At 55.1% G+C, this 26704-nt stretch overlaps 1 protein-coding gene and 1 long non-coding RNA gene across 7 annotated transcripts; one reads left to right on the forward strand and one right to left on the reverse strand.

Annotated features, from left to right (window-relative positions):
* Positions 1-209: 209 nt before the first annotated feature.
* PATZ1 (POZ/BTB and AT hook containing zinc finger 1) lies at positions 210-20417 on the forward strand. Of its 6 annotated transcripts, XM_028485525.2 has the most exons (6): positions 210-351; positions 967-2183; positions 3566-3629; positions 10009-10180; positions 16000-16137; positions 17566-20417. In XM_028485525.2, exons 2-6 carry the CDS (start codon positions 988-990, stop codon positions 17982-17984), a joined length of 1989 nt encoding a protein of 662 aa, XP_028341326.1. In that variant the 5' UTR covers positions 210-351; positions 967-987; the 3' UTR covers positions 17985-20417. The 6 variants fall into 6 exon arrangements, with proteins under 6 accessions (XP_028341326.1, XP_007128769.1, XP_007128770.1 ...); XM_007128707.4 differs by lacking the exon at positions 210-351 and having other exon boundaries at positions 745-2183; XM_007128706.4 differs by lacking the exon at positions 210-351 and having other exon boundaries at positions 818-2183; positions 16065-16137; positions 17566-17722.
* Positions 8540-22705, reverse strand: LOC114485059 (uncharacterized). The gene is made up of 3 exons (XR_003678525.1): positions 22506-22705; positions 20809-20931; positions 8540-8951 (listed from the first exon to the last, which is right to left on the reverse strand). It is a non-coding gene; the product is annotated as an uncharacterized lncRNA (long non-coding RNA).
* Between the last annotated feature and the right edge of the window lie 3999 nt (positions 22706-26704).

Below are 26704 nucleotides of genomic sequence, written 5' to 3' on the forward strand. Positions count from 1 at the left end.
GGTCCGGGCCAGGGATTCGGGTGCGCACGTGCAGGGCCGGGGGCGCCGGGGGCCCCCCAAGCCGAGCTCGCCGTTTCTTTTTTTTTTCTGCAAGCGGAGGGGGGGTGTTGTTGGTATCGCCCCCTCCTTCTCCTCCCCCCAGGGGTGAAAGTGCAAGAGGAAGTGCAGCCGCTGCCATCTTTCCTCCGCTCCGAACACACGGAGCCCGGGGCCGCAGCGCCGCCGCTCCGCCGCCGCCTTCGCTCGGCCCGGGAAAGGGCCCGCCCTGCCGCTGCCGCCGCCCGCCCGCTCCAGCCTTCGCTACCGACTCCGCCCGCCAAGCTCCGGGACCCGGCCCGCGCTGCCGCCCCGGTGCGCGCCCCGCCGCCGCCTTAGCCTTAGCCTTTTGTTTCCTCCGCTCCGGCGCCCCCGCCCCGGCTCGCGCTTTGCAGGGGACGCAGCGCGCGCCCCCAGCGGGCCCGGGAAAAACCGCGGCGCGCGCGCCTGCGCGACAAACCCCTCCTCCTCCTCCTTGCGCGCGCGCGCGCGCGCGCCCCCTTGGCTGCGCGCCGGCGCCGCCTGGCGGGCGGGAGGGGAGGTGGCAGGCGCGTTTGCGGGAGGGGCGCACCTCTGTGCTCGCGTACCCCCCGGAGGTAGACCGAGAAGGGGAGGCGGGCGGGCGGAGAGGAGAGAGGAGTGCACGATCCAGCAGGGGTGGGGGCAGCTATGTGGGAGGTGGTGTGCCCTGCCGTCTAGACAGTCCGATCCGGGCAGGGGGCGTGTGCGCTCCGCGCACCTGCGAGACTACAGAGCCCCGGGCCGGCACGTGTGGGGAGTGTAGACAGGTTCGTTGCACCCCGCTTCTTGCTGCCTAAGGGAAGGGAGTGGGGCTGGCAAGTGACGCGGCCCGGTTTGTGGGAGGGGGCGGCGGCCATGGAGCGAGTGAACGACGCTTCCTGCGGCCCGTCGGGCTGCTACACCTACCAGGTGAGCAGACACAGCACGGAGATGCTGCACAACCTGAACCAGCAGCGCAAAAACGGCGGGCGCTTCTGCGACGTGCTCCTGCGGGTGGGCGACGAGAGCTTCCCAGCGCACCGCGCGGTGCTGGCTGCCTGCAGCGAGTACTTTGAGTCGGTGTTCAGCGCCCAGTTGGGCGACGGCGGAGCTGCGGACGGGGGTCCCGCTGACGTGGGGGGCGCAGCGGCGGCCCCGGGCGGCGGGGCTGGGGGCAGCCGGGAGCTGGAGATGCACACCATCAGCTCCAAGGTGTTCGGGGACATCCTGGACTTCGCCTACACTTCCCGCATTGTGGTTCGCCTGGAGAGCTTCCCCGAGCTTATGACGGCCGCCAAGTTTCTGCTGATGAGGTCGGTCATTGAGATCTGCCAGGAAGTCATCAAACAGTCCAATGTGCAGATCCTGGTGCCCCCTGCCCGGGCCGACATCATGCTGTTTCGTCCCCCTGGGACCTCGGACTTGGGTTTCCCTTTGGACATGACCAATGGGGCAGCCTTGGCAGCCAACAGCAATGGCATCGCAGGCAGCATGCAGCCTGAGGAGGAGGCAGCTCGGGCGGCTGGTGCAGCCATTGCGAGCCAAGCCTCCCTGCCTGTGTTACCTGGGGTGGACCGCTTGCCCATGGTGGCCGGACCCCTGTCCCCCCAACTGCTGACTTCCCCATTCCCCAACGTGGCATCCAGTGCCCCTCCCCTGACTGGCAAGCGAGGCCGGGGCCGCCCAAGGAAGGCCAACCTGCTGGACTCAATGTTCGGGTCCCCAGGGGGCCTGAGGGAGGCAGGCATCCTTCCATGTGGCCTGTGTGGGAAGGTGTTCACTGATGCCAACCGGCTCCGGCAGCACGAGGCCCAGCATGGTGTCACCAGCCTCCAGCTGGGCTACATCGACCTTCCTCCTCCGAGGCTAGGTGAGAATGGGCTACCCATCTCTGAGGACCCCGACGGCCCCCGAAAGAGGAGCCGGACCAGGAAGCAGGTGGCCTGCGAGATCTGCGGCAAGATCTTTCGTGACGTGTACCATCTCAATCGGCACAAGCTGTCCCACTCGGGAGAGAAGCCCTATTCCTGCCCCGTGTGTGGGCTGCGGTTCAAGAGGAAAGATCGCATGTCCTACCACGTGCGGTCCCACGATGGGTCCGTGGGCAAGCCCTACATCTGCCAGAGCTGTGGGAAAGGCTTCTCCAGGTGAGGAATGGTGCCCACCCCCCAATGACTTGTCCTATTCCTAACTCATGGAATAGCTCCTCTCCAAGAGCTGGGGGTGTGAGACTTGCAGGGGGCTCACTTGACCTTGCAGGGCCGTGTCAGGTTTGGGGAGAGTGTTTTAACGGCCCTGATTTTGAGATGATGTGGCCAAGAGCTGCTTTCTCTTCTCTCAGGGAAGTTCTCTGGCACTAGGCGTGCCCTACTGTCTCTCTTCCTTGGGGCCTGTGGGAAGGGGCCGGATTCCTCAGGCCGCAGCCACCGGGCTTCACCATTCTTCTCCCTGGGCTCCCTTTGTGTTTCCGGCACCAGACGAGGGGCCCCCTCTGGGGGCGGGAGGCCAGGCTCCTCCAGCGACTTTCCCCGCTTGAATGGCCGCCGGGGGAGGGACTGAAACAAGTGCATCTGGGACTCCTTACGCTCCCACGCCTCCATGTCCCCCCGCACAGCACTGGCAATCCTGGGTCAGTAGACTATGGCCTTGCCTCTCACAGCCCCGGAATGACGGGGCACAGAGCTGGGCACCCAGAGTCTCTTCTGAACAGCGAAGCCTTTGATCTGCTCTGACCTGGTGGCTCCAGAGCCCACCTGAACCCACAGATCCCCTTTATGTTCATTGGACAGAGAGGAAGGAGGGCAGGATGTCGTTTTAGATTGACTTTTTAGTGAGCCTGATAAGGAACTGAAGACTTGTCTGCAAGCAGAGGGTTGTTTTCCCTCTTAAGAGAATATTCAGAATAAAAGACTCGTTTTAACTTGCCTGGGTACTGAGGGCCTTGTGTGTATGAACGTAGGGATGGAGAACTCCCTCAGAGGGGCCCCAAGCAGGAACCAGTCTTACCGGTCAGGCAGCCCCTGCCCACCTGCTCTGTCGGGCATCTGGTTTACCAGCCCAGCTGGGGGCTTAAGGCTTCATCCCTTGGCCTCTGGGGACTGAATTCCATCCGGGTGGCATTCATTGGCTGCTGCGGCGGGAGAGGCTGGGGGAGGGGAATGCTGAGTTTCTAAGGGGCTTTAGTCTGGACAATGAATCACACATACCCCCTCCCGGAAAGGCTGCAGCAAGGCAGCCCAGTCTCATTCTAAAGCCCCCTCCTTGGGTCCTAGAAATCATTGAGTTTCTGGTGGGGGGAGGCGGGTAGGCAAGGTCAGAGACAAATGCTCACTCCCCTGCCCCCTCTAGAGAAATCCAGGGCAGAGAGGCCTGGGCCTCAGGAGCCAGAGCTGGGTGGTGACTTTTCTTTGTCATGCTGGGGTGGGGTGAGGGAGTCCCCTCCAGCCTTGTGGGGGCAGGGGTCTGGCCAAGTTTGTAGCCCCCTCTCTTAAGGTCTTGTTTCAAAGTCTCTCTTGGTTCTCTTTTCTAGGCCTGATCACTTGAATGGACATATCAAGCAGGTGCACACTTCTGAGCGGCCTCACAAGTGTCAGGTAGGGGCTGGGCCAGGGCAGAGATGGGCTGAAAGAGAATGCTGCTGTCCTCACAGCTACGGCCATGAGCCAGCTGCTGTGCGTGCTGGGCTGGCTGACTGACCACCGCTGTGCACACCTCCCCATCTGTCCCCCCACCGTCTGTCTGCTCTCCTCCTTTGTTCTCCCCCAGCCCCCTCCCTCCCACCGCTGATGTCCCCTCCTTCCTGGTCGCTGGGTCCTGGTTCCCAACCCGTCTCTGTCTTTGCTCTGTTGCTTGGCTTTCCTCTCCTGGCGTTTGCCAGCTCCTTGGATGGTGGGCCACATTGCACAAGTGTCGTCCTGGGGGCACTGGCACCCCACTGGGTCCGGCTTCTGGTTCCCAGCAGTTTGCAGGGGCCACCGTGGGGTGGGAATGGCTTCTTAAGGGCTCCTGGTGGTCCAGCCAACAACTCTTCCCCTTGTATGCCCGGCAGCCTGACCTGAGTTGGAGCTCCTTCTGGGTCCCCTCAGCTCAGGGCACCAGGCCGCGGGGGTGAGGGTGAAGGAGGCAGGGAGTGGTGCGATCACTGGCACCTGCTTAACCCATCCTGAGCCATGTGTGCACACAGCCAAGGGCTTCTGAGAACTGGAAAGCGAGGTGGTTTCCTGTCCTTGAGAGCTCTTTGTGTAGCAGTAGGTAGGGGAGGCTGGGCAAGATTCTCACCCTTGGTTTGTCTGCTTGAACAATATCTGGGGGCTCTGTGATGCCCAGAAAATTGAGCTTCCTCTCCTGGCCACTGAGCATTCCTGTGTGGGTGGAAAACACACTTCTATCTTCTCCTTGGTCGTCCCCCCTTTCCTGGGCCAAGTTCCCACCATCTGAGTGGGAGACAGAGTTGTGGGGTGCTTCCTGCAACATCTGGTGGGGTGACCTGCTTCTCTTTATCCTGTTGGTGGCAAGGAGGAGGGTCTGGGGAGACCGATAATAGGGAGGGATGGACGTGCTGTAGGTGGGGCAGAGAGCCCCCAGGGGCCAGGTACGGTGGTGTTCCCAGACGGCCAGGCGACCAGGGGTGGGCCTGCTGGGATGCGCCTGTGCCTTGCTGCCTCCTCTCCCTCTGTCTCATCACGGAGTACATTCTGACTCTCCCAGGTAGTGTGCTGAGCAGCGCAGCAGAGTAGGAGGAGCCCAGAGGGCAGTGGGGGCATGCCCAGTGGCCTGGGGGGGTAACCTGCACTCTCTGCCCTTTTTCCAGGTGTGGGTTGGGAGCAGCAGCGGCCTGCCGCCCCTGGAATCTCTTCCTAGCGACCTGCCATCATGGGACTTTGCCCAGCCTGCTTTGTGGAGGTCGTCCCATTCGGTTCCTGACACCGCCTTTTCCCTTTCTCTAAAAAAATCCTTCCCAGCCCTCGAAAACCTGGGCCCGGCACCCTCCAGCAACGCTCTCTTCTGCCCAGCCCCGCCGGGCTATCTGAGGCAGGGTTGGACTGCCCCAGAGGGCAGCCGGGCCTTTACCCAGTGGCCTGTGGGCTAACCGGGGCCTCCCGAGAGGGTTTTCTGTGGAGGGGAACGGCAGTGGCAGTGGTCTGAGCCCCCTGCTTTTGGGAGAGGCCAGCAGAGTGGTCCCTGCCCACCATGCCCAGCTCCTCCCGGGGTGACTTGGACTCTTTCCCAGCTCAAGGACCCCAAATAGGGGTAGCAGAGGGGTCCTTCCTGGGTCCTCCCCATGGTCTCCACGTTTCTTTCTGGGCTCTCTTGCCTTGTTTTCCCTCTTTAGCAGATGGTACCACTGGGTGTCTGTCCTTGCCTGGAGGTTGATGCTTTCCTAGGAACTAAGCCACCGCTTACATGCTTCCCCTCCCCTGGCATCACCTCCCCTAAGGGGTTTCTAGAATGGGGCCTGGCCACCCCTCCCCCCACTCTGGGAGTGAATCCTCCTCCAGAGGAGACTCCGGCACAACTCCAACTGGGCCAACCATGCTGCCCTCGTCCCTTCCCACTCACACAGGTCCACTTTCATTTCTGGCTTGTGAATTAGACTTTGGTGGTTTTGAGGTTTATTAGCAGGTCTGCTCAGGAACTAGATTAACCAGTAGCTTTACATTGGGTCATCCCAATATATGGCTTTGGGTGCTGATAAAGCAGATGTAGACCTCCGTCGGATCCCAGTGGTGTGCCCTTCAGCCCCTGCGGGCTCTGCGGGGGTAATAGGAGTGATGATAAAAGTTTTCATTCTAACGTTTGAGGCTTTGTGTGTTTTGTCCTTGGTCTGTGTCATAACACTGACATCACTCTCCCTTGGTGTACGAGCCTGCTCCTGCCCTGCCCCTCCGACACACACTCTCACAAGCCTGCTGGCCCTGCCTCCAGCCCCACAGCCAGAACTCCCCTAACAGTGACCTGGCAGGTGCAGGTGAAGACGTGCTGCCTCTCAGGCTCTGAGTTGGCTGGCCAGGTGTGCCTGGGCTTTGTTAAACAGCAGGGGCATCTGTATTGCATGGTGTGTCTGCTGAAAGTATCAGAGGTGAAGAGACAGCTCTCTGGGAGTTGGTTCCTTTAGCCCCTGGCAGAGTTGGGCATGGACCATACCTCTCGGTCCCTCCTGATGCCACAGAGGAGACAGTAGGGGCCAGTTACAGAGACGGGTGCCACAGCTTGAGGGGAAGGGCCCTCCGAATGTGGGGGCATGGGGGCTCAGGCTTGGCAGTGACATGCAGGTCTCCTTGGGGTTTGGCCTGAGTGTCCTGAAATGGCCCAGATGCCCCAATGCTGCTCGATCTGTGAGTGCTGTGGGCTGGGACATTGACCCCAGATGGAGTTCAGCCTGAAGCCGAGAGGCTAGAACAGCTCAGACCTCTCCCATTGCTCCCAGTGGCCCCACTTCTCGGGGGCTGGTTGGCGGTTTGGGCTGGAGGGATAACTCATTAGCAACTGAAGTGGGAAAAAGGGAGCTGACACCCTTGAGAAGAAGGGGGCCAGCAAGGCCCATGGTGCTGAGCCCACATGCATTGCCCTCAGACTTTTCCAAGGCTATGGAAAAGACTACTTAAGATACCCCCTGAGGCTGCCAGGCTCAAAGTCCACCAAGAGTAGGTGTGCACCAGGTGCCCCTGGTACCACTGAGGCCCCATTCCTGAGCTGTTCAACCCTTGGGAAGAAAAGCATTCGGAAGTCTGGGACGGAGAGAAACTGGCAGGGAGGGAAGGGAGCCTGGCTGGGGCTCAGTGTTGAGTGGTGATGAACCTCTCTGGGGGCTGGGCCAGGACCTGGCAGGTGTGCCTCCAGCAATAGCAGGCTGCCTGTGCGCAGGGCTGGGGGCGAGGCGGCCGTTCCCAGCACCACCGGCGATCGATTGGGGTGCTGATCCCGTCAGGGTCCCTCTGCCTTCTCCCTGCCTCCAGGACTGGAAGTGTTTTTCTCGAGTGGCCCCAGCATGGAGGTTCCGGGCACCCGCTTCTTTGAGATCCATCCCTCTCCTCAGCCGTTCTCTCCTTTCTCTCCTGGGTTAAGTGACCAGGCCTTTTATGTTCCGTGTTGTCTGAACTTCTGGCAGGCCTAGACTCGGACTTGGGCACTTTCACAGTTCCTCCAGAAAGCCTTGGGTACTCCAGCCACAAAGGGTCAATCCTGGCACAGAGAAGCCAACCACCATTTCAGCTTGGCTTTGTAACACAGTGATAGTTTTTGTTGCGTTTGTGTTTTGTTTTGTTTTGTTTTCCCAGCAGCAGATTTACATTCCTAATTATGTTTGCTCAGGCTAAAGTTTGCTTTCATTCCTTGAGAGATAATCAATGGAGGACAGGGTGGGAGAACTCAGCCTGGTCTGTGGCTTTAATTTTGCTTAGCTAATCTCCCAAATGGATAATCCACTTGTGGATAATTGAGGTTTGGCTGTCCATTATCTTTCGTTAGCAAAGTATGACAGGCAGTGCTTTAAGGGACACATCCCAAAAGAAAGTTGGCAAGAGAAACAAGGCATCTCTTTCACATCCCTCTAGTGGCACCCTCTCCCAGGGGCCATAGAAGGTGGGATCCTGAATGTGTGCTTTCAGCTGCATTTTCTTACACCTGGTCCGTGGTTGGCTCCTTTGAGTTCTGCGGTGTAGACACACTGCCTCTCGTCATTGTGACAGTGGTCCGCAGGTCGCTGTCCGGCCAAGCCGGCTCTCGTCCCCAGATAGATCGACAGGTACACCCCTATCTCCCGCAGGTGTTCACGGCACCCCTTACTCTGGTTTACAGTCTGGTGGGGCTGGGGGAAGATTCAGTTTTCCACTCACTGTGGCCTATGATTGGGTCACAAGGTCCCTGACGGGGGGCCCACCTGTGGCCATGAGACCAAGCACCCATGGTGCTTTCTGAGTCACCTAAGTGCTCAAGTTTCCCTGCACAGATCCTGTCACCTCTATCAGGACAGCCCTGGCTACCAAGTACAATGATAAAAACTATCCACACCTTTCACCAGAAGCTACCTCTGCTGAGGCTGAAGGTGGTAAGAACACATGCTCAGGGGCTGGTTCTCAGTCCAGCTGCCCCGAGTCCTCTCAGGACCTTTGTCTGCCCAGCTGTAAATCGGGGAGGAGGGGAATACCCCAGGGTGGCCAGGAGGATCGGTAGGGCACTGGCCCGGCAGTGGCAGGGTGTTTCTCTAGTAGCTGAGCCCTGTGCTTTGTGCAAATTACTCTCTAAACTTAGCTCCCTCATTTGTCAGATGAATAAACTCAATATATAAAACATGAAAGCAGTACACTTGACCCTTGAACAACACGGAGGTTAGGGGTGTCGACCCTCCGAGCTGTCAAAAATACACATACAACTTAGTGTCGGCCCTCTGTGTATGCGATTCTTCCACGTCCGCGGTTCCACATCCGCAGGTTCAGCAAACTGCAGATGGTGTACCACCTACCGTAGTATTTACTATTGAAAAAAATTCGCGTGTAAGTGGACTCATTCAGTTCAAACCCTGGAAACCTGTTCAAGGGTCAACTGTATTTTATTAGCGTAAATTGTTCTATTCAAATGTGTAACATTTATTCAAAAGATAATGACCAAGAAGAGCTCAGCTGGTCCTGATGCAGACATTTGGGGTTGGGGTAGCAACAATGGTGTCTTCTACCTCCACAGCATCGAATGCATTTGTTTCTCGCTCTGATTGTCCAGTAAAGCAATAGATAGACGTTGTACATGGTGACAGTGTTCAGACGCTTACCTTAAGGTCTCAGGATCTCAGGATCTGTTTCTGTTCAGTGGAGCCGCAGGATCACCTCCATTCTAGCCAGTTAACAGGGTGGCGGGTCTTCAGTGGGTTAACGTTCAGTCTGTGATGCAGTTAAAGGTGAATGTTGCTTTCTCTTGTGGCTCTAAAATGGTAAACACACACGTACAGAGAAAAGAAATGAGTCAACCTTGACTAGAACTCCGGAGACACGTCCGTGGATCCAAAATAGTGAAGGTCACCCGATTCAACTCTCCTGAGGGCTTTCCCGACATTCCGTGACCTCCAAGCCTGGGCAGCCACGCAGGCCTGGGCTGGGGGAGAGATGTTGGGGGTAGACCCAGGGCTGAGACTGCGTCAGGGGACCAGGGGCTGCCTTCCCAGGGTGTGGTACTGACGGCAGCTCCTGGCTGGTGGGGTGAGAGCACGGCCTGCCTCGAGGGCCACCATGAGGATGCACTACATGCGACGAAAGCCTCTGAAGGTGGAGCCTGGGGCCTGCCTGGCACGGTGGGAGGCACTGGTCAGTGCAGGGTGGTGCCATCCTTGTTGGCACCAGCACTGGGTTTCCACAGATGCCCCCGGAGCCTCCGGCCCTCAATCTCTGCTAATTTTCACATTTGCAAAATTGACACTGTCACTTTATGGGCTGCTATTTTCCTCAATACAAACGCACATGGATATTATGAAGAGTAATCTCTGTGTTCTGTCCTGCCTTTCCTTTCCATTTCCCTGTGGCCACGATTAATGTCGCTTTTGAATAAAGTGAGTAAATTGGATTCTTTGTATAAAGCAACCAGGGGAAACCCAGGGTGGAGAAGGTGAAGACTGTTCCGTTTATATGCCAATAGCTCTTCTGTATATTCACTTACAGCCAATGCAACTAACATCAGTTCTTAAATGTTTAAGAATGAAAAACCCCTAGCTCTTTTGTTTTGCAGAACTCAGCCTACCATGTAATGTGCATGTTGGGGGCCAGTGGGAACCAGTGATCCTAGCTCAGGGGTCCTGTGGGGAAGACCATGGGGAGTAGGAGCGGCTTACTTGGCATCTGGGGAGGAAGCCTGGCTGCATTCTGAAGTTCTCTTTATACAGGGAGTCCCTGTGTTGGCCGGAAATGGCTTTGTGCCACAGTGTGCTCGGTAAGGAGTCGGGTGTGGACGCCAGCTTTTACCTCACCCTGTTTTCCCTTCTGCCCTCAGACCTGCAATGCTTCTTTTGCCACCCGAGACCGTCTGCGCTCCCACCTGGCCTGTCATGAAGACAAGGTGCCCTGCCAGGTATGCGGGAAGTACTTGAGGGCGGCGTACATGGCAGACCACCTGAAGAAGCACAGCGAGGGGCCCAGCAACTTCTGCAGTATCTGTAACCGAGGTAATCTCCCTGCTATTTCCTCATGTCCAGGGGATGGGCCTGAGCCTGTGTGGGAGGCCGGGGGGTGTCTGACCACCCTGCCTCAGGCTCCACTCTGCACGGCCAGCCCTCCCTCCCTTCCCACTGAGCGATAAACACCTTATCCCCCAGCTAGCTGTTTGTCACCCTTTCCTTTCCAAGAAACCTGGGGTGCTTGGAACGGGAGTTGCCAGGAGCTCAGCAAGTGGGAACAGCAGAGAGTGTTGTTCCCAAGCTTGGGCCCATGACACACCTGCTGCCCAGGGGGCAGGATGGATGCGCTGAACTACTGAGGTTGGTGAGAGTCATTAGGCCCCAAGAGGTGGGAGAATGAGGGGTCCTGCTCAAGAGCTTTGCTGGCTGATCCACTGGCACGTGAAAGTCAGCAGTCAGGTAAGGACGTTGAGTCTGGAAATGGACAAGGGCCGAAGCTTTCTAGCACAAATGGTCAGAAGAGCCCAGGCCCAGGTAGATTGTGGCCTTGACGAGAGCGGAAAGTGGCAGGTGCTCTGAGCAGGGCAGCGTGCTTGGGGCCGAGGTTGGCCTAGGTGGCATCTGTGGCCCTGGTGTTGTGTTGGATGAAGTCTGGCCTGTCCCTGAGCTTCTGCCAGGGCTCGTTGGCTGCTGAAAGGGCTGAGGTTCGTGTTTTGCAAGCAGCGTCAGTGGAGGAGGCTGTGCCTTATCTGCTGAAGGAGTTGGGGCAGCTGTCTGGTGAGCGTGAGGATGCTTCTGCATGGTGCGCTTGCTTTGGCCAGGTGGGGACGTGGCTGGAGAGTCCTATCTCCTGGGACACTCTTGTCGCAACACTTCTGGAAGTCTTGAGTGTGGCTTAGTGGATTGAGCACTAAACCAGGAGGCAGGGGACCCAGGGTTTAGCTGGCCCTTCCCACCTCACCCTCCTGCGTGACCTTGAACTCTCTCCCTTCCCCTCTTGAAGGCTCAGTCTCTTCATCTCTAAATGGGGTTCACAACATCCCCCTTGCCCACCTCACAGGGTTGCTGTGAGGATCCCAGGAGACAAGGTAGGTGAAAGTTCTCTGAACCCAAGCAGCAGCACACTTGGGAGGCCCTCCTTACACTTTGTAACTGTCAGGAAAGACACAGCTCGCTGACATTCTGATTTGGACCAGGTGCAACCCCCCTGCAGTCCTTGGCTGGAAACTTTGAGTCCTGTGCTATCTCCACATGCCCTGAGGTTGCTGGTGGAGGGAGCCTGCTGAGTGGCTGGGTGTTCTCTTGGTGCCCTGAGCTGGGTTCCTCCTGGGGACTGCACACCTGGGGTTTGCCTTGAAGGCCATTCGATGTCCAACGTTTGTACCACCAGGAAACCTGCTGTGGAAGCAGGGAGGTGGTCAGAAAAGCTGCTTAAGCATCTGTCCTATTTTCTGATATGTCAATAGAGCCCTTTCTGGCAGGAGCTTCCTCCGGGGAGCTAGCAGTGGGGCTGTGTGTGGAGAGAGCTATCAGGCTGTGGCTGCCCAGCTCTAGAAAGAGATGGTTCCTTGTCTCGCTTCATCCCGTGGCTTCCTGACCGCGCCCCCAACTAACTCGAGACCTGCTGCAATGGTGCTGTCAGTGGGCGTACTGTCGGGGTTTCAGGGTTGAAGTTCTCAGCCTGAGAGTTGGGGTCAGAGACCAGAGGCAGTAAACCAGTTAGGGCGGAGGAGGACGCCAATGAGGAAACTGAGATAAAGCCTGGATTACAAAGTGGCGGGGAGCTGAGTGGGGGACCCAGGGCCACAGCCCCTGTGGGCCCCGCTCAGGAGGAAAGAAAAGCTGCGAGCAGCCGGGAATAGCAGGGAAAGTCGACCCAGTTAGGAGACAGCTGATGTGGCAAAGCCAACAACTATTGTACGTCAGGATTTGTTTTCCCTGGGCTGGTAAAGAGGACTTGGACAGCAGCCACAGGCCACGTGGCCGGGGTGGGGGTGCCCGGAGAGTAGAACCAGAGCCCACCTTTCCTCAGAAAAGCCAACGCTAGATCTGGGTCGTAAGCAAAACAGCTTTGGGGGAATTCCCTGGCACCCCAGTGGTTAGGACTCTGCGCTCTCGCTGCCCAGGGCCTGGGTTCAGTCCCTGGTCAGGAAAATAGGATCCCACAAACCGCGTGGCATGGCCAAAAAAAAAAAAACCCAAAAGCCAAAACAGAAAAACCCAGCTTTGGGTCCCAGAGTTGGAGCAGGAAGTCCCATTCCTCCAAGAAGACAGAAGAGGGCTCTAGTCTAAACCACCCTGGATCCTCAGAAGGAAGAGAAAACAATTTTGGTCATCAGAAGAGAAGGAGCAGGATTCTACCTCTGGACTCATTTCTTCAGCAGAAATGGGAAAAGACGCCTCCCTTCCCCTCCAAAAAAGAAGAGGAAGGGGAAGGCAGTTTTTCCAGGAAGAGGATAGGCCGCCAAAGACACTGAGACACTGGAATCAGAATGCAGGGCGCTCTGGGCCGTCCATTCAAGGCTGTGACTACAGGAGGAGCTGCAGGAATAAATGGATGTTCTCTCTACAAGGGTTCAAGCAAAGGCTAACGTTCAGCCAGCCGGATAGCGGGTGAGGCCGGATCAGATGAATTTCCAGGTGCCCTGAGATCCTCCAGTCCTAGCAATTCTTAAGAAATCAGCTTAACCACCCATCCATCTGCCTACTTTCAGCCACACAAACAACTCTTGCCTGTGAAGAACGGGAGAGAGGAGATGCAGCCGGTGGCCCAGCCCCACACCGGAGATAGATGACCTTGTCTTTGTCCTGGAGACATATCAGGACATAGACCATCCCATCTGCAGAGACGATAAACTTGCAGTGGGAGGAGTATGATGGCTACAAAAGCCTGTTTCCTCATGCTCAAGTTGAGGAAATCAGTTGAGTTGAACAGTGGGAAGGACCTGGTAGATTGCCACGATTTCCCTTCTTTTTAAGTTTCTGTAGCAGGGTCTTTGTGTAGATGTGTGTGTACTGGTGTGAGGGAGGGAGCGGGAAAGCGTATTGGGAATCTGTCTTTGACCGAGACAACACTTGCACTCAAATATCTGCTTAAAGGGTAGAGAAAGCCTTCTCCAGCCAGAGGCAAGCGCCAGTGGTAGACGCAGACAGACTGCCGTCCCCTGGACTGAGCTGACCCAAGCCTACTTGGCGCCCCCTCTCCAGCACGGCTCAGTTGGGCACAGCCCCACCAAGGTGTGGACAAGAAGAAAGCCGTCCCTGACCCCTGCACAGATGTGGAAGCTGCCAAGGAGGTTTGCTTCCAGAGTGCGAATTACAGCACACCAGGCAAGAAAATGCAGTGGAGGAGCAGTAGCCTCATGGTAGCATATTCTCCATATCTGGAGCGCAAGAGAGGGTGGCCTGTCGGTGGTGGTGGAGTCACGTGTGTGCTCAGTGTCCCCATCACTCTGATGCTTATATAAAGCTTCCTCTTTGGTTCTTGGTTAATCAGTGGTGAACGGGCAGGTGAGTTTAGAATTCCGGCCGAATGCGTCTGGCTTCAAAGATACGTTCACAGAAACTCGGCTTCTGTTTTACCCCAAAACTTGGCTGCTGAGCTGCTCTGTGTTTAAATTCTGGGCTTTAGGTGGCAACTGTGGATCCACGCCTACCACCCGCCATGTGGTTTTGCTATAGATAGTAAGTAGTCTGCAGCTGGGGCAGCGTCACGGGGACCCTGCCACGTGGTCCCCAGACCATTTTTCGGGAGAAAACAGTGAGTTTTCATTGAGCATCTGCTGTGTTCCCCAGCACTGCTCTTCCCACAAGGAGTAAATATAATAGTTCCTGGTGCTCCTTCCCTCCTTTCCCGTCCCTCTTGATTGCAGTGGCCCTGCCCTGGTGCACCGTGGAGAGAGCTTCAAACCACTTCAGAGGGCCCCGCAAGGGATTAAAAAACAAAGAAAAATATTCCCTTCTAAAGTGGTATCATCGCATCAGTCGGAAGGTCCTGATATTTCTGTTGGTTGCCAGGGCCGCAGCGCCATCCATGGGGCAGGGCTGAGATCCTCTGTCCTGTGAGTCTCATCTGCCCCTTCCTGACCACAGCCTCCCTCCGAGGAGTGTTTATATGGGACCCTCGTAAGTCAGTCTGTCCCCTGCCTGGCCCCAGGCTGACCACTTGGTCACAGCGCAGGACATCGTGCTCTACCAGGCAGGGCAGGACAGCAGCATCTGGTCCAGGAGGGTCTTCTTTGTCAGGAAAGGAAAGAAGATTCACCCAGCCCCCCACTTCTCTCCAGAACCACCAGCTGCTACCATCGGGGGGATGTTTGTTGAATAAGATTCCCACAGGTCAGCCTGTCTACCAGCAGCTTTCATTCTAATCCACCAACATGGCAGAGAAATACAGGAATGTAAATGGTGATAATGGAGCCTACTGCAAAAGTTGAAGGGATGTTTCTAGGGCCAGGACCAAGACACAGAGACTATAAGAGAGTCTGCCCAGTGGTGAAGGACCACATGGTGGCACATGGTCCTGGGGTTAGAGTCCAGGCTCTGCCATTTAGCAGCTGTACATGTGGCTGCAAAGCACAGAGCAATGCACGTGGTGCGCTGGGCCTGCACACCTCTGTCACTCGCTGAAGGTGACCTTTATTGTAGTTCCAGTAGCATTCAAAAGCCCAGGCCAATTCAGACTTTTTTCAAACAAGTCTTGTGCAGACATTACACAGTACTCTCCAGCCTCTGGCCCATTAGTAGTGGATCCCACTGCTACCCCGTGACTGTAATTTAACGAGGGAATGAAAGTACCCGAGGATGTGTCAGCTGCATCTGGAGTGGACTAAAGGGACACCATCTAGGCATAGCGCCCCAAGTGGGCCTTTTGCCGAAAAGTTTTGGTTCCTGCCGAAGGCACTTTCGGATCCTTGACTGTGGGAGGATTTGATGTCCCAGCTCCTTCCTGCGGAAACCCAAGTGGAAATCCTTTGACTGGCCCACCTGGTTCCATCTCCTCGGACTCGTGGCTGCTGTGGAAATTGGCCCGAGATCACTCTTCCCAGCCCGAGGCATCTCGAGGCTCAAACTGACTGGAGCATCTGGGTGGGTCTGGAGCAGATCCCAGAAGGTTGGATTGCCCCTGCCCCAAAATAAAGACAAGGATTTTGCCTATTTCTTCTTCCTTAAGTGAACCTGTTGGATCCTCCAAAACCGAACCAAGAAGACCACCATGAATAAGAGATGACTGCACACCCCCTTTAACATAACTTCCTATTTTCATTGTTCTTCAAAAGGTCTAAACAGTTACTAAACCCAGTTATTCTGAAGGTGAGAAAGTTTGCAAAATAGAGCATGTCTTAACAGGTAGAAGAAGGGGGACTCCCGGAGGCATTTCTTTGGGATTTCATCTTGCCTCTATCTGGCTTCTTGCGCAGATGGTTTGCCTTCACATGTGTTCAGCGGCGTTCTGCCGGTTGGAGTCCCATGGATGCCCTGGAGCCCCATATATTTTCCTGACAGCGTTTCTAGCCGTGGTCCCTGCAGCTGGTCTGGGGTTGTGGACCATCCATTCAGACCACTTGTTACTGAGGTGCCAAGCGAGCCGAGGCAGTTGGCCTCTGGCCCTGGCCGGAGTGGGATCTCTGGCCATCCCTCCAGGCAGCCTCCACAGCCTTGCAGAGCGGGCTCTGCAGAGAAGCCGACTCGAGGACAGTGCCACCCTCCCTCCTGAGCCAGGTGGCTCCTGTGGTTGCAGCGCCTTTGAGCCAAGGAGGGGCCCTTTCTAGGAGTGCTAGCCAGTGCGGCCAGAGGAGAGGCGTGGGGGAAGCAGAGAGGTGTCTGTGTGCCGGCTGCGGGATCTCATCTCCTTTTGTCTTGTTTAGGTTTCTCCTCTGCCTCCTACTTAAAGGTCCATGTTAAAACCCACCACGGTGTTCCCCTTCCCCAGGTCTCCAGGCACCAGGAGCCCATCCCGAATGGGGGAGCAGCGTTCCACTGCGCCAGGACCTATGGCAACAAAGGCAAGCGACCCCTTGCTCTGCACTTTGCTTCTCTGCGCAGGCTGTGTTGTGGGGGCGCTGGGCCGGGCATGGGGAGGCGTGAAGGCTGCCGGCTTGCTGGCTGCCTCAAGGAGGCTCGAGATCTGAGTGGCAGTGGCCTCCAGGACAAAAGTCACAGTGGGGAATCTCACTCCAGGGCAGTGAGTGAGGCTTTAGGGCCCTGCCGAGATCCAGCCCCCGCCTCCTCTTCCCCAGCACCCTCCTCGCTCCTGGCCAGCCCCCACGTCCAGAGCCCTGCAGGGATGCCCCGGGCCCAGGGCAGGAAGAGGAGCCCTGCATGATGAGCCTCTGGGCCTTTCCATTGCCTGTGGCCCTTTAAGGATGGCGTGGAGCTGTGGCTGAATGCTTTCTTCTCCTTTGACCCTGTGGGCAGGGGGAGCCAAGGTCTGGCTTCCCCCTCGGTAGGGGTGGTTGGCTGCTGTGACCAGCCCTTTCTGGAGAGCCTCTGGCCGCGTTTATGAGATGCATGGTGCCGACTCTGAGTTGGTTTGCGTAGAGCTCCCTAGGCCCCACCTCCACTTGTTGATTCGGGTTGTTCTGTGGTTTTTCAAGTCGTTGTTGCCTTGGGGATGACGCCAGGGGCTTGGCAGATGGCAGAGATGGCATGCTCCACGCTCCCATCACAGACTTCCCTTCCCGGCATGGCGCTCTGAACCCAGGCAGGAAGGAGCTCATTGTGGAGGATTCACGTGTGGGCCGGGCAAGGCAGATCAGTGAGGGCTGTCTCGAGGACCAGCTTGTTCTGGGCCCTGCGTAGGGACAGCTGGACGATTGAGTTGTTTAGTTCCTTCTAAGCTGTGTGCTTTGGCAACTTGGCCTGGAAGGCTTCTGGCAGGCAGAGGCAGTGAGGGCAGGGCTTGTGTTTGTAGCGTTGGGAAAAGGACTGGCTCTGACTCAGCCGTCGATAGGGTCTGCCTGGGTTGAGGAGCCCGCGGCTCTGGTTCTGCCTTGCTAGGGTGCAGCCAGTCTGGTGCAGAGGTGAGGCCACTGACGTACCTGCTCCGCATCATCACAACAGCTGTTTTACCCTCAGAGGCACCCAAGAGAGCGCCTAGGAGCTGGGGATCTTGGGTTGTCCTGGGTGGAGACAGAGGAGGTCCCCTCTCCATACCCTTCCTTGAAGCAGGCCGAGATGGTGGTGAGCAGTACACGTGCGCCTGCATGAAGAGTCCGCGGCGAGGGAGGCTGGCAGCCCCAGGCCCTGCTGTCTCACCCCTGTAGGCACGCCAGGCTCCCTGACTGACCAGCTGAACCTCTGTGGGTTCTGCTGGGAGGTGGCTGGCCATCGGCTGCCCTCCACGAGCCTGTGAGCTGGCCCCTGGCGACCCCTCCGAGGGGGCATCCCCATAGCCTGGCCTCACCGCTCCTCTGTGTTCTGTTTCCTCCTAGAAGGCCAGAAATGCTCACATCAGGATCCGATTGAGAGCTCCGACTCCTACGGCGACCTCTCGGATGCCAGCGACCTGAAGACGCCCGAGAAACAGAGCACCAATGGATCCTTCTCCTGTGACATGGCAGTCCCCAAAAACAAAATGGAGTCTGACGGGGAGAAGAAGTACCCCTGCCCCGAGTGCGGGAGCTTCTTCCGCTCCAAGTCCTACTTGAACAAACACATCCAGAAGGTGCATGTCCGGGCCCTCGGGGGCCCCCTGGGGGACCTGGGCCCTACCCTTGGCTCGCCTTTCTCTCCCCAGCAGAACATGTCTCTCCTCGAGTCCTTTGGGTTTCAGATTGTTCAGTCGGCGTTTGCGTCATCTCTGGTAGATCCCGAGGTCGACCAGCAGCCCATGGGGCCTGAGGGCAAGTGAGGCAGATGCTGCGTCCCCACAGAAACGGCCAACGGGGACCGCTGAGAAATGCTGTGAATGCGGAGGGAAGTGGTGTCTTTGGGTTCTGTAGCTGAGAGATTTTTATTCATTTTTAACGCCCCCTCCAGCCCTGTCACCCACCCCTATCCCCGAATGGTCTTTAGAAATAGATTCTCATCTGATACTCGGCAGAAATATCTGCGAGACCCGGTATGGGATGAGGGCAGAAAACACTACACAGGCCTCCAAGGTAACACCAGGGCTGGTTTCTCTAACGGGCGGAAGCTGGAGCTCCTGGTGCTCAGTCTTAGTGACCCCAATTCCACACCCGCACCTGACAGCATTCTGGGACCTCGGTGATTTTGGTCCCCTGCCCTTTCTCTAATCCCTCATTCCCGCTTCTCATCTCCCTCAAAAGATACCACAGTAGGGTCTCCGCCCACTTACACAATGCTGATGCCCAACTGTTTTCAAGGAAGCTGGAAGCCTACAGCATCCCGTGGACCATGGGGTGAGTGTCCTCTGAGACCCCCCCTGAGCTTGACCTTTGACCTGGAGGGCCCAAGACCTTTCTGAGCCCCGCTTGAAGGCTAGCATTTTGCCACTAGGACAAGCTTAGCAATCGAGGACACTCGTACCCCAAATTCCAGTTCTTAGGTGATTTTAACCATTCAACTTGCTGTTGGGTTTTAATTCTCTAATTATTATTATTATTGTTATTATTTTTTAGGACCAGTTGTAGTGAATTGCTACTGAAAGCTATCCCAGGTGATACAGAGCTCTTTGTAAACCGCAGTCACACGTTAGGGTTTAGGATTAAACTTTGTTTAGATGTACCATAATTAACTTGGCTAGTCGATTGTTTGGAGTCTATGGAAGAAATAGTTTTATGCAAAATTTTAAAAATGCCAGTCTGGTCAGGGAGGGAGGGTGTTTCAGTGCTGTTGGAAGGCAGGAGAGCTGGCAGGTGGGGACATCATACACCTCGGTTGTATCACACGTGAGCAAGCCAAGGTTGACCCTGTGATGTGAGTTGATCTGATCAGACTGTATTAAAAATGTTAGTACGTTACTCTGCCTGCTCCCCTGAGTCTGGTTTTTTCTCTGGGACCCAGAGGGTGGGCAGTCTGTGCCCCTGCACCTGGGTGGGGTGGGATCCCAGGAGACCTCTCTTCCTCTTCACTGCACCAGTCCCACTGGGATTGACAGGTGCGTGCTTCCCCTGCAGACTCAGCTGCCACCATCCACCCACCCGCTCTCTCCTGGTCTTCACTGCTCTGTGCCCCAGACCCTGGGGTACAGTGGTGCATGGGACACCCTTGTGGCGCTTAAAGGGAGACAGGGAACCAGTAAGCAGATTTAACCACAGAGTTCAGATAGGGAGACATCCAAGGAGAGAAACGGGCAAGGGAGGGACAGTGATGGCGGGAGAGCAGGTAGGTGGTCCAGGCTGGTGAGAGGCGGGTGTGGGACTCTGGGAGGGAGACCTGGAGCCAGAGAGGACCAAAGAAGCTAGGACCTAAGGGGGGATGTGGGCAGGGAGAAAACTCTCAGGGCGGCTCTAAGAAGCTCAGCAACTTGAGTCCCCCCCTAACCCTGTGTTACCCAGGGGTTAAGTAAAAGGCTGCTGTACCCTTAGTGTGAATATATGAGGAGAAGGGGAAAGAGAACAGCAAATAGACAAGAAGTGAGCACAATGGAGAACTAATGGGAGCAAGAGTCAGAGCACGAGGACACGGGCAGACTGTTGGCAGCCTGGGTGTCGAGGGAAATCCTGAACTAACAGAAATAGCATTTAAGCTCCAAACAGGCCCAATGTCTTTTTTTTAAATTGAAATATAGTTGACATGCATTATGTCAGTTTCAGGTGTACTGCATAATTTGAGGTTTGCCTACATTAAGAAACCATCACCAGGTCTTCCCTGGTGGTACAGTGGTTAAGAATCTGCCTGCCAATGCAGGGGACATGGGTTTGAGCCCTGGTCCAGGAAGATCCCACATGCCGCGGAGCAACTAAGCCCATGCACCACAACTACTGAGCCTGTGCTCTAGAGCCCGCGAGCCACAACTGCTGAGCCCACGCACCACAACTACTGAAGCCCATGCGCCTAGAGCCTGTGCTCCCCAACAAGAGAAGCCACCACAATGAGAAGCCCGCACACCGCAACGAAGAGCAGCCCCCACTCACTGCAATTAGAGAAATCCACATGCAGCAATGAAGACCTAACACAGCCAAAAATAAATAAATAAATAATTTTTTAAATCTTAAAAAAAAAAAACTATCACCAGGATAAGTCTAATAACCACCTGTCCCCATAAAAAGTTATCACAACATTACTGACCATATTTCTTGAGCTGTATATTACATCCCTGTGGCTTGTTTTATAACTGGAGGTTTCTACCTCTTAATCCCCTTCAGCTATTTTGCCCCCGCCTTCCACACTTCCCCCAGCTGGACTTTTTTTTTTTTTTTTTTTTTTTTAAACCCTAAGCATCTACATGAAATCTTGGGTAAGTTGCTGGGCTCTGTGGAGCGTGCAGGATGGAGGCTTTGGGCCCTTTGGGGTGAGTGTCAGAGGAAAGGGCAGGCCCAGAATGCTGAGGCCCCGTGGATGGGCAGCCTTGTGACCACCACAGGATCTGCCAGCTGGGGACACCCAGTGGGCATTAAAGCAGAGAACCAGGCCTTGAACCAAGGTCTTCATTGGAGACATTCTCGGTCCTGCCCCCACAAAAGCCCCAGTCACGTCTGTGGACAGGCAGGCGCCTATCCACAATATCTGTCACCTGGCAGGAGTGGGATGACAGAGCAAGCACTACTCACTGAGGCCTGGGCAGCAAGCAGAGGCCCCTGGCCCCCTGCGTGGCGTCTCCTTGGGCTCCTCGGGCCATGGGGAGAAAAGCTGTGCAGAACGTGGTGCAGAACGGCAGGGCGGCTCCTCTTGTCCTGGTCAAAGGTGAAGGCCCTAAGCTCTGGCTGTCCAGCCCCACCATCTGCCCACCCCCAACCCTGGGCAAATTTCTGAGCCTCGGTTTCCTCACCAGTAAAACAGGCTGTGAAGACTAAGGAGGCCTGAGCTAAGCTCTGTGCCTAATTCTCAGCACAGCCTGTGAGGTGGGTTCCATTACTCCCCCTCCTGCAGATGAGCAAACAGGCTAAGAGGTGGAAGCATCCCTGCCCTGCCCCCACCCTCGCCCTACCCCAGCACTACCCCACCCGGCTCCCACCTCCATCACAGAGGAACGGGCAGAGCCAGGATTCAAACTCAGGTCTGTCCTCTGACTCCAGAACCTCTGTTCCCAAGCTCCAGTAACAGTGTCTCTACACACATGAAAATGCCCACTACTGTGGCTGGCACAGAGCAGGCTCTCTACTCTCCCAGTCCCCCAGGACAGGGGCCAGCACAGGTCAGCAGAAAAAAGCCACAGAGGAAGTCAGGGTCAGTGCCAGAGGGAGTGCCCAGAGAGCTGAGTGAGTGAACACACTCTTCATCCTGAGACTGACCCTCTGGGCTCCAGAGCCCCCCTAGGCCCCCACTGAATGAAGGTGTTCCTGGTACCACCAGCAGCCTGGTCGACTTGGTCTGGGCAGACCTGTCACACCAGGAAGCCTGTCCGGCCACTGCCCCATGGCCTGGGCCAAGGCAGGAGCACTGGCCTCACCTCCCCAGGGCAGTGATTACCCACAGGGAGGCCCCGTGGCACTAAGGGACCCCTGCACATATGGTTACAAAGAAACATGACCACTGACAGCCGGGAGTGGGCGGGGCCTGTGGGCCTGTGGCCAGTCTCAGGAGGTGCTTCTGAGATACTTTTACAGCTGTGGCGACTCTCCAAGCCTTGGCCTCCCCTCTGTGAAGTGGGGACGACAGCATAGACTTGCAAGGTTGTAACAAGGCTGAATCACACACATCCGGTGCATCCTCTGGGCGTGAGAGAACCCCGGCCCCTTCCCTGGCCCCCTGTTTCTAGTCTCTGCCTTTCTCTCTCCAGAGCCTTGTGGGGGTCCCCAAAACAAACTCTCCCCAGCAGCTTGCCTCCTCTGGATTTCCCTGCTCCAATCCCACACTTTCTACTAGGGATGCCCCAAGCACAAGGCCCCACTTGTGCTCTTGTTTTTCAAATATCAGGCCTTTATTTGGGCCAATCTGCAGTCACATCCTGTGCTTAACAACAATAAGCATAATAACAATGGTACTAAGCGCCAGGCACCCTTCTAAACACTTTACACTTATAAATCTGTTTGCCCTCCAATCTCCCAAAGAGGTACGTGCTGTTATTACAATTAAGCAACTTGCCCCAAACACACGGCTTTGAGTGGTATGGTAAGGATCTGAACCCAGGCCCAGAGCTGCGTCTTCATTGCAACCCTGCACTGGGGCATGTCCTTGCCGCTCGGCTCCACACTCAGACCCTCCCCTTCTCAGCAAGTCCCACCTGGCCCCAGCCCCGAGCCTTTACCCTGGAACACCCTCCACCTGGAACGCTCCTCCTTCACAGCCCTGTGCATCTGAGTCTTACCGTTTCCATGGCCTTCTTTGCCTCTGCCCTCCTCCGACCTTCCATGGTGCCGCACCTGCCCCTTCCCCGGGCCGTCACCAGGGACCCTGGCTCATGGTGGTCTCCAGAGATGGCCAGCGGGTGCAGATCCCAGCACCACCTCTTTCTAACCGGGTGGGCTCTGGCAGGTGCAGCTCTTATTCTCGCAGCTGCTGTGAGGATTACACAGGCTGGTACCTGTAAAGCAAATTAGGAAACACTCAGAAAGCTCCCTTTTAGTTTGCCCACATTATCATCTCCTCCACCAGACTACACCCGCACAAAAATGCACAAGAGCAGGGACAGGCAAATGTCTTCTGTAAAGAGCTAGAGGGTGAACATCATCAGCTTTGTGAGCTGTGTGGCCACTGTCACAGCTGTTCCACTCTGCTGTACAGGAGTAGCCAGGCCCAGACATGGTTCGGTTCCAACAAACCTTCGATGATGGACACTGAAATTTGAATGTCATATACTTTTTATGTGTTACAAAATATTCTTCTTTTGATTTTTTTCCCAACCATTTAAAAACATAAAGCTCATCGGCTGTACAAAACCAGGTGCAGGCTGGCTCCTGTACAGCCCGAGTCTGCCAACCATCACTCAAGACCACCTTCTCTTTCTGTTTCTCCAGGCAGGCCTCTCCGGGCTTCAGAGCTCAGATTTCCCCCAGATTCGGGTCCCAGCCTATGGGACATAAGCTCACGGTTTATGTGAGTTAAATGGATCCGACACCCAGACCTTGTGACTTCTTGGTCTGCCGATCAATCCATTGATCCCTGCAGAGGGCAATGCCACGTCCCCCAAACAAGGTCGTTCTAAGGAACTCCAGAGCCCACACAAAGGAGAGCCTAGTGTGCCCAGAACAAGAACTGCCTGCCCAGTTTTCTGGTCATTTTGTTTTCATTCATGTCTCTTTTGGGTTCAGGGGCAGAGGAGGCAGGACAGAGGGAAGAGGGTAGGTGGGGAGCTGGCAGATGTGGGAGTGGGAGAAGTGGGGAATGAGGTCAGTGACCGAGTCCTGTTCTTGTCTGCTCTCGTTTTTCCTGGCTTTCCCCAAAGGCTTGTGCTCAGAGGCACCAGGGGTGAAGTGAGAGCCGCCAGTTTTGGCAGTGAGCTCAGAATTTCAGTTCTCTTGAGTGCCTTGCAGGAGGAAATTCCACAGGCGTGCCCTCTCTTATGTTGAGTGGTGAGGCCAGACTCGCCCTAAAGTTATCCGCAGAGCCCCGCCAGTTCCCTCCAGTTCCCGTAACCATGCCAGTTGCCCAGCACCTGGCAGCAGGCCTCCAGGACTCCAGTCTTTACACACCCCACCTCTGCCCTTCTCTTCGTGGCCACCGGCCTGACCCTTCTGGGATCTCCCGAGGTGCCTGTTGGACCCTGAGGCTCACTGGGGAGAGCAAGGGGGGCAGAATGTCTATCTGGACCTGCATCTCTCGCTAAACCGTGTGAAAGGAAACGCCAACGTTCATCTAAGAGATGAATCTGCCCTAAGAAAACAAGACTCTTTTGAAGACAAGGCAGTGCGGAGGTAGGCACCTCTGAATAAAGCTCTTTGTATCGCTGTGGATGCCACAACAGGAAAATCACTGACTTTTGCTTCAGGGAAAGCCTCTGGCCTGCACTCAGCCTGGTGCCCCACCAGGGGCCGGTCCACACCGGGCAGAGGCCGAGGCCTGCGGCTCTGAGGACGGACCTGCGAGACTGTCCTCACCTCTCCCTTCTTCAAGGGCATTCGTTCTCTTCTGATTCTCTCCTCTTCTGAATCAGAATCTCTGCCCTGAGCCTGCTGGATGTCCTGGTGTCCATATTGAGAAGCACAAACTCCACGTGTGGCAGGGCCTGTGTTTACTTTTTTTTAAAGCTTTTCTCTGGATGATGATAAACTATTTGCTTTTTCATGTCCTTTCCTCCACCTGTAAAGTCCTTACCTCCTGTCTCCCTGAAGAACTCTTATTCATCTTATTCAGCTCAAGTGGCCCCTTGTCTACAAAGTTTTCCCCACCCCCTCCAGGAGGAGGCAACTTTCATCCTCACATCATTGCTTTGTGCCACGAACTGTGCCGGGGCCTCATGGACATCAAGAACCCTGTGGAGTAGGTACTGTTTAATCTCACTGGGGCCCAGAGAGGTCAAGTAATTGCCCATGTCACACAGCTGTGCAGTGGCAGAATTAAGACCCGAATCCTGAACTGTCTGACTATGGGTCCCAGGGCCCCATGACTGTGTGCCATCTCCTCTGTGCCAGCTCCCTGTTCTGCACATATTACTTTTACATCATGCTTTATGGATCAGTCTCCTCATATGAGGCCAGGTTTCGCGGCAAACGGGGCTCGTGCAAAGATAATTCGTCTCTGTATTCCCAAAACCTAGAATAGTGCTTGGCACTTAGCGGCTGCTGATTTATTTGACAGATGTTCTGAGTGGGCGACTGTGCCAGGAAGGACTGAATTCCTGCTCTTAAGGAGCTTAAACACACAAAGCAGGACAGGACATGGGACACACACATAAACAAATGTCTGAACCACAAGAGAGAATGTGATATGAGAGGGGAGGGAAAGTAAATGCTATGATGGTTTGGAGAAGGTCTGAGAAGGTGGTGGCATTAGAGCAGGACCCTGGAGCATGCTTAGGACTCAGAGATGTAGGGATGGGTGTGGGGGAAACTGGGGAGTGGGGTGCTCAGAGGAGGAGGTGGGCAAACTTGCTCTTGAAGTCCAAATACCAGCTGACAAAGTGACAAATGCCTTCATGTCATCAAGGGACAAAAGGGCCATTTCAGACCGTGTAGGAGCTGCTAAAAAAGTCAGCCAGCAATCAGACAGTGAAGAAGAGCTGGTCGGGGCAGACCATGCTCCAATGTCTGAACAAAGACATTCTTCTAAGAGGACTACTGCAGCCAGCTTTTTAAAAAATAATTAATTAATTTTATTTTTGGCTGCGCTGGGTCTTCGTAGCTGCGTGTGGGCTTTCTCTAGTTGTGGCGAGCAGGGGCTACTCTTCATTGCGGTGCATGGGCTCTAGGCACATGGGCTTCAGTACCTGTGGCTGCGGGCCCTAGAGCACAGGCTCAGTAGTTGTGGTGCACGGGCTTAGTTACTCCATGGCATGTGGGATCTTCCTGGACCAGGACTTGAACCCATGTCCCCTGCATTGGCAGGTGGATTCTTAACCACTGCGCCACCAGGGAAGTCCCTGCAGCCAGCTTTAAATAACAAATCTTCTCTCATTAAAATAGTAACTCCCCCCCATTTATTCAGCACACGGTTTTTCTGATTCTTGTGACTTGTGACTGGGGCAGCCGTCCGTATTTCACAGATAAGAAAATCGAGGTTCATATATCTAGCCCAGAATAAAAAGCCTGAGATTTAGAGTCAGCAGATCTTGGCTCCAGGGCTCACTCTTACTTTCCTGTACTGGTAGCAGAACTTTTTTGGAAAAGTTTGTTAGAATTTATCAAGAGTCTAAAAATGTTCATGTCCTTTAAACCAGTAATTCTACTTGTAGGAAGCTATCTAACAAAGTGATACTAAAGAGCTTAAGACACAAAGATGTACATAAAATGTGAAAGCAGCCTAAATAGCTGGTTAATATACAGCCACTTAAAAATGATTACAACTATGTTCAATATCATAGAGGGAAATGTTTATATTAAAAGTGGTTATGAGAAAACAGCAGGTTATGAGAAAATAAAATTGCCTAGGTGGTAAGATCTGAACAATGTTAAAAAGATGCATGGAAAAAGAGTGGAAGAAAATGCACTTGCAACTGGTTTATTGGGGCATCTCATCCTGTATAAATGTGAATCTTTTTTTATATCTTTCAATAGCTGCCCTTAGTAACACCATGTCAAAGCCCTCTTTCACTGGGTAGCTTAATGACGCTTGAACCCATGTCCCCTGCATTGGCAGGTGGATTCTTAACCACTGCGCCACCAGGGAAGTCCCTGCAGCCAGCTTTAAATAACAAATCTTCTCTCATTAAAATAGTAACTCCCCCCCATTTATTCAGCACACGGTTTTTCTGATTCTTGTGACTTGTGACTGGGGCAGCCGTCCGTATTTCACAGATAAGAAAATCGAGGTTCATATATCTAGCCCAGAATAAAAAGCCTGAGATTTAGAGTCAGCAGATCTTGGCTCCAGGGCTCACTCTTACTTTCCTGTACTGGTAGCAGAACTTTT

Source organism: Physeter macrocephalus, unplaced genomic scaffold (assembly GCF_002837175.3).
Source record: "Physeter macrocephalus isolate SW-GA unplaced genomic scaffold, ASM283717v5 random_429, whole genome shotgun sequence".
Taxonomy (NCBI): domain Eukaryota; kingdom Metazoa; phylum Chordata; class Mammalia; order Artiodactyla; family Physeteridae; genus Physeter; species Physeter macrocephalus.

Excerpts from the sequence above, each read along its gene's own strand:
- PATZ1 (XM_007128707.4), top strand. The coding sequence starts at position 913 with ATGGAGCGAGTGAACGACGCTTCCTGCGGCCCGTCGGGCTGCTACACC. Across the intron at positions 10,181-15,999 it reads CTGCAGTATCTGTAACCGAG|GTTTCTCCTCTGCCTCCTAC; the intron begins GTAATCTCCCTG and ends TGTCTTGTTTAG. Across the intron at positions 16,138-17,565 it reads CAGGACCTATGGCAACAAAG|AAGGCCAGAAATGCTCACAT; the intron begins GCAAGCGACCCC and ends GTTTCCTCCTAG.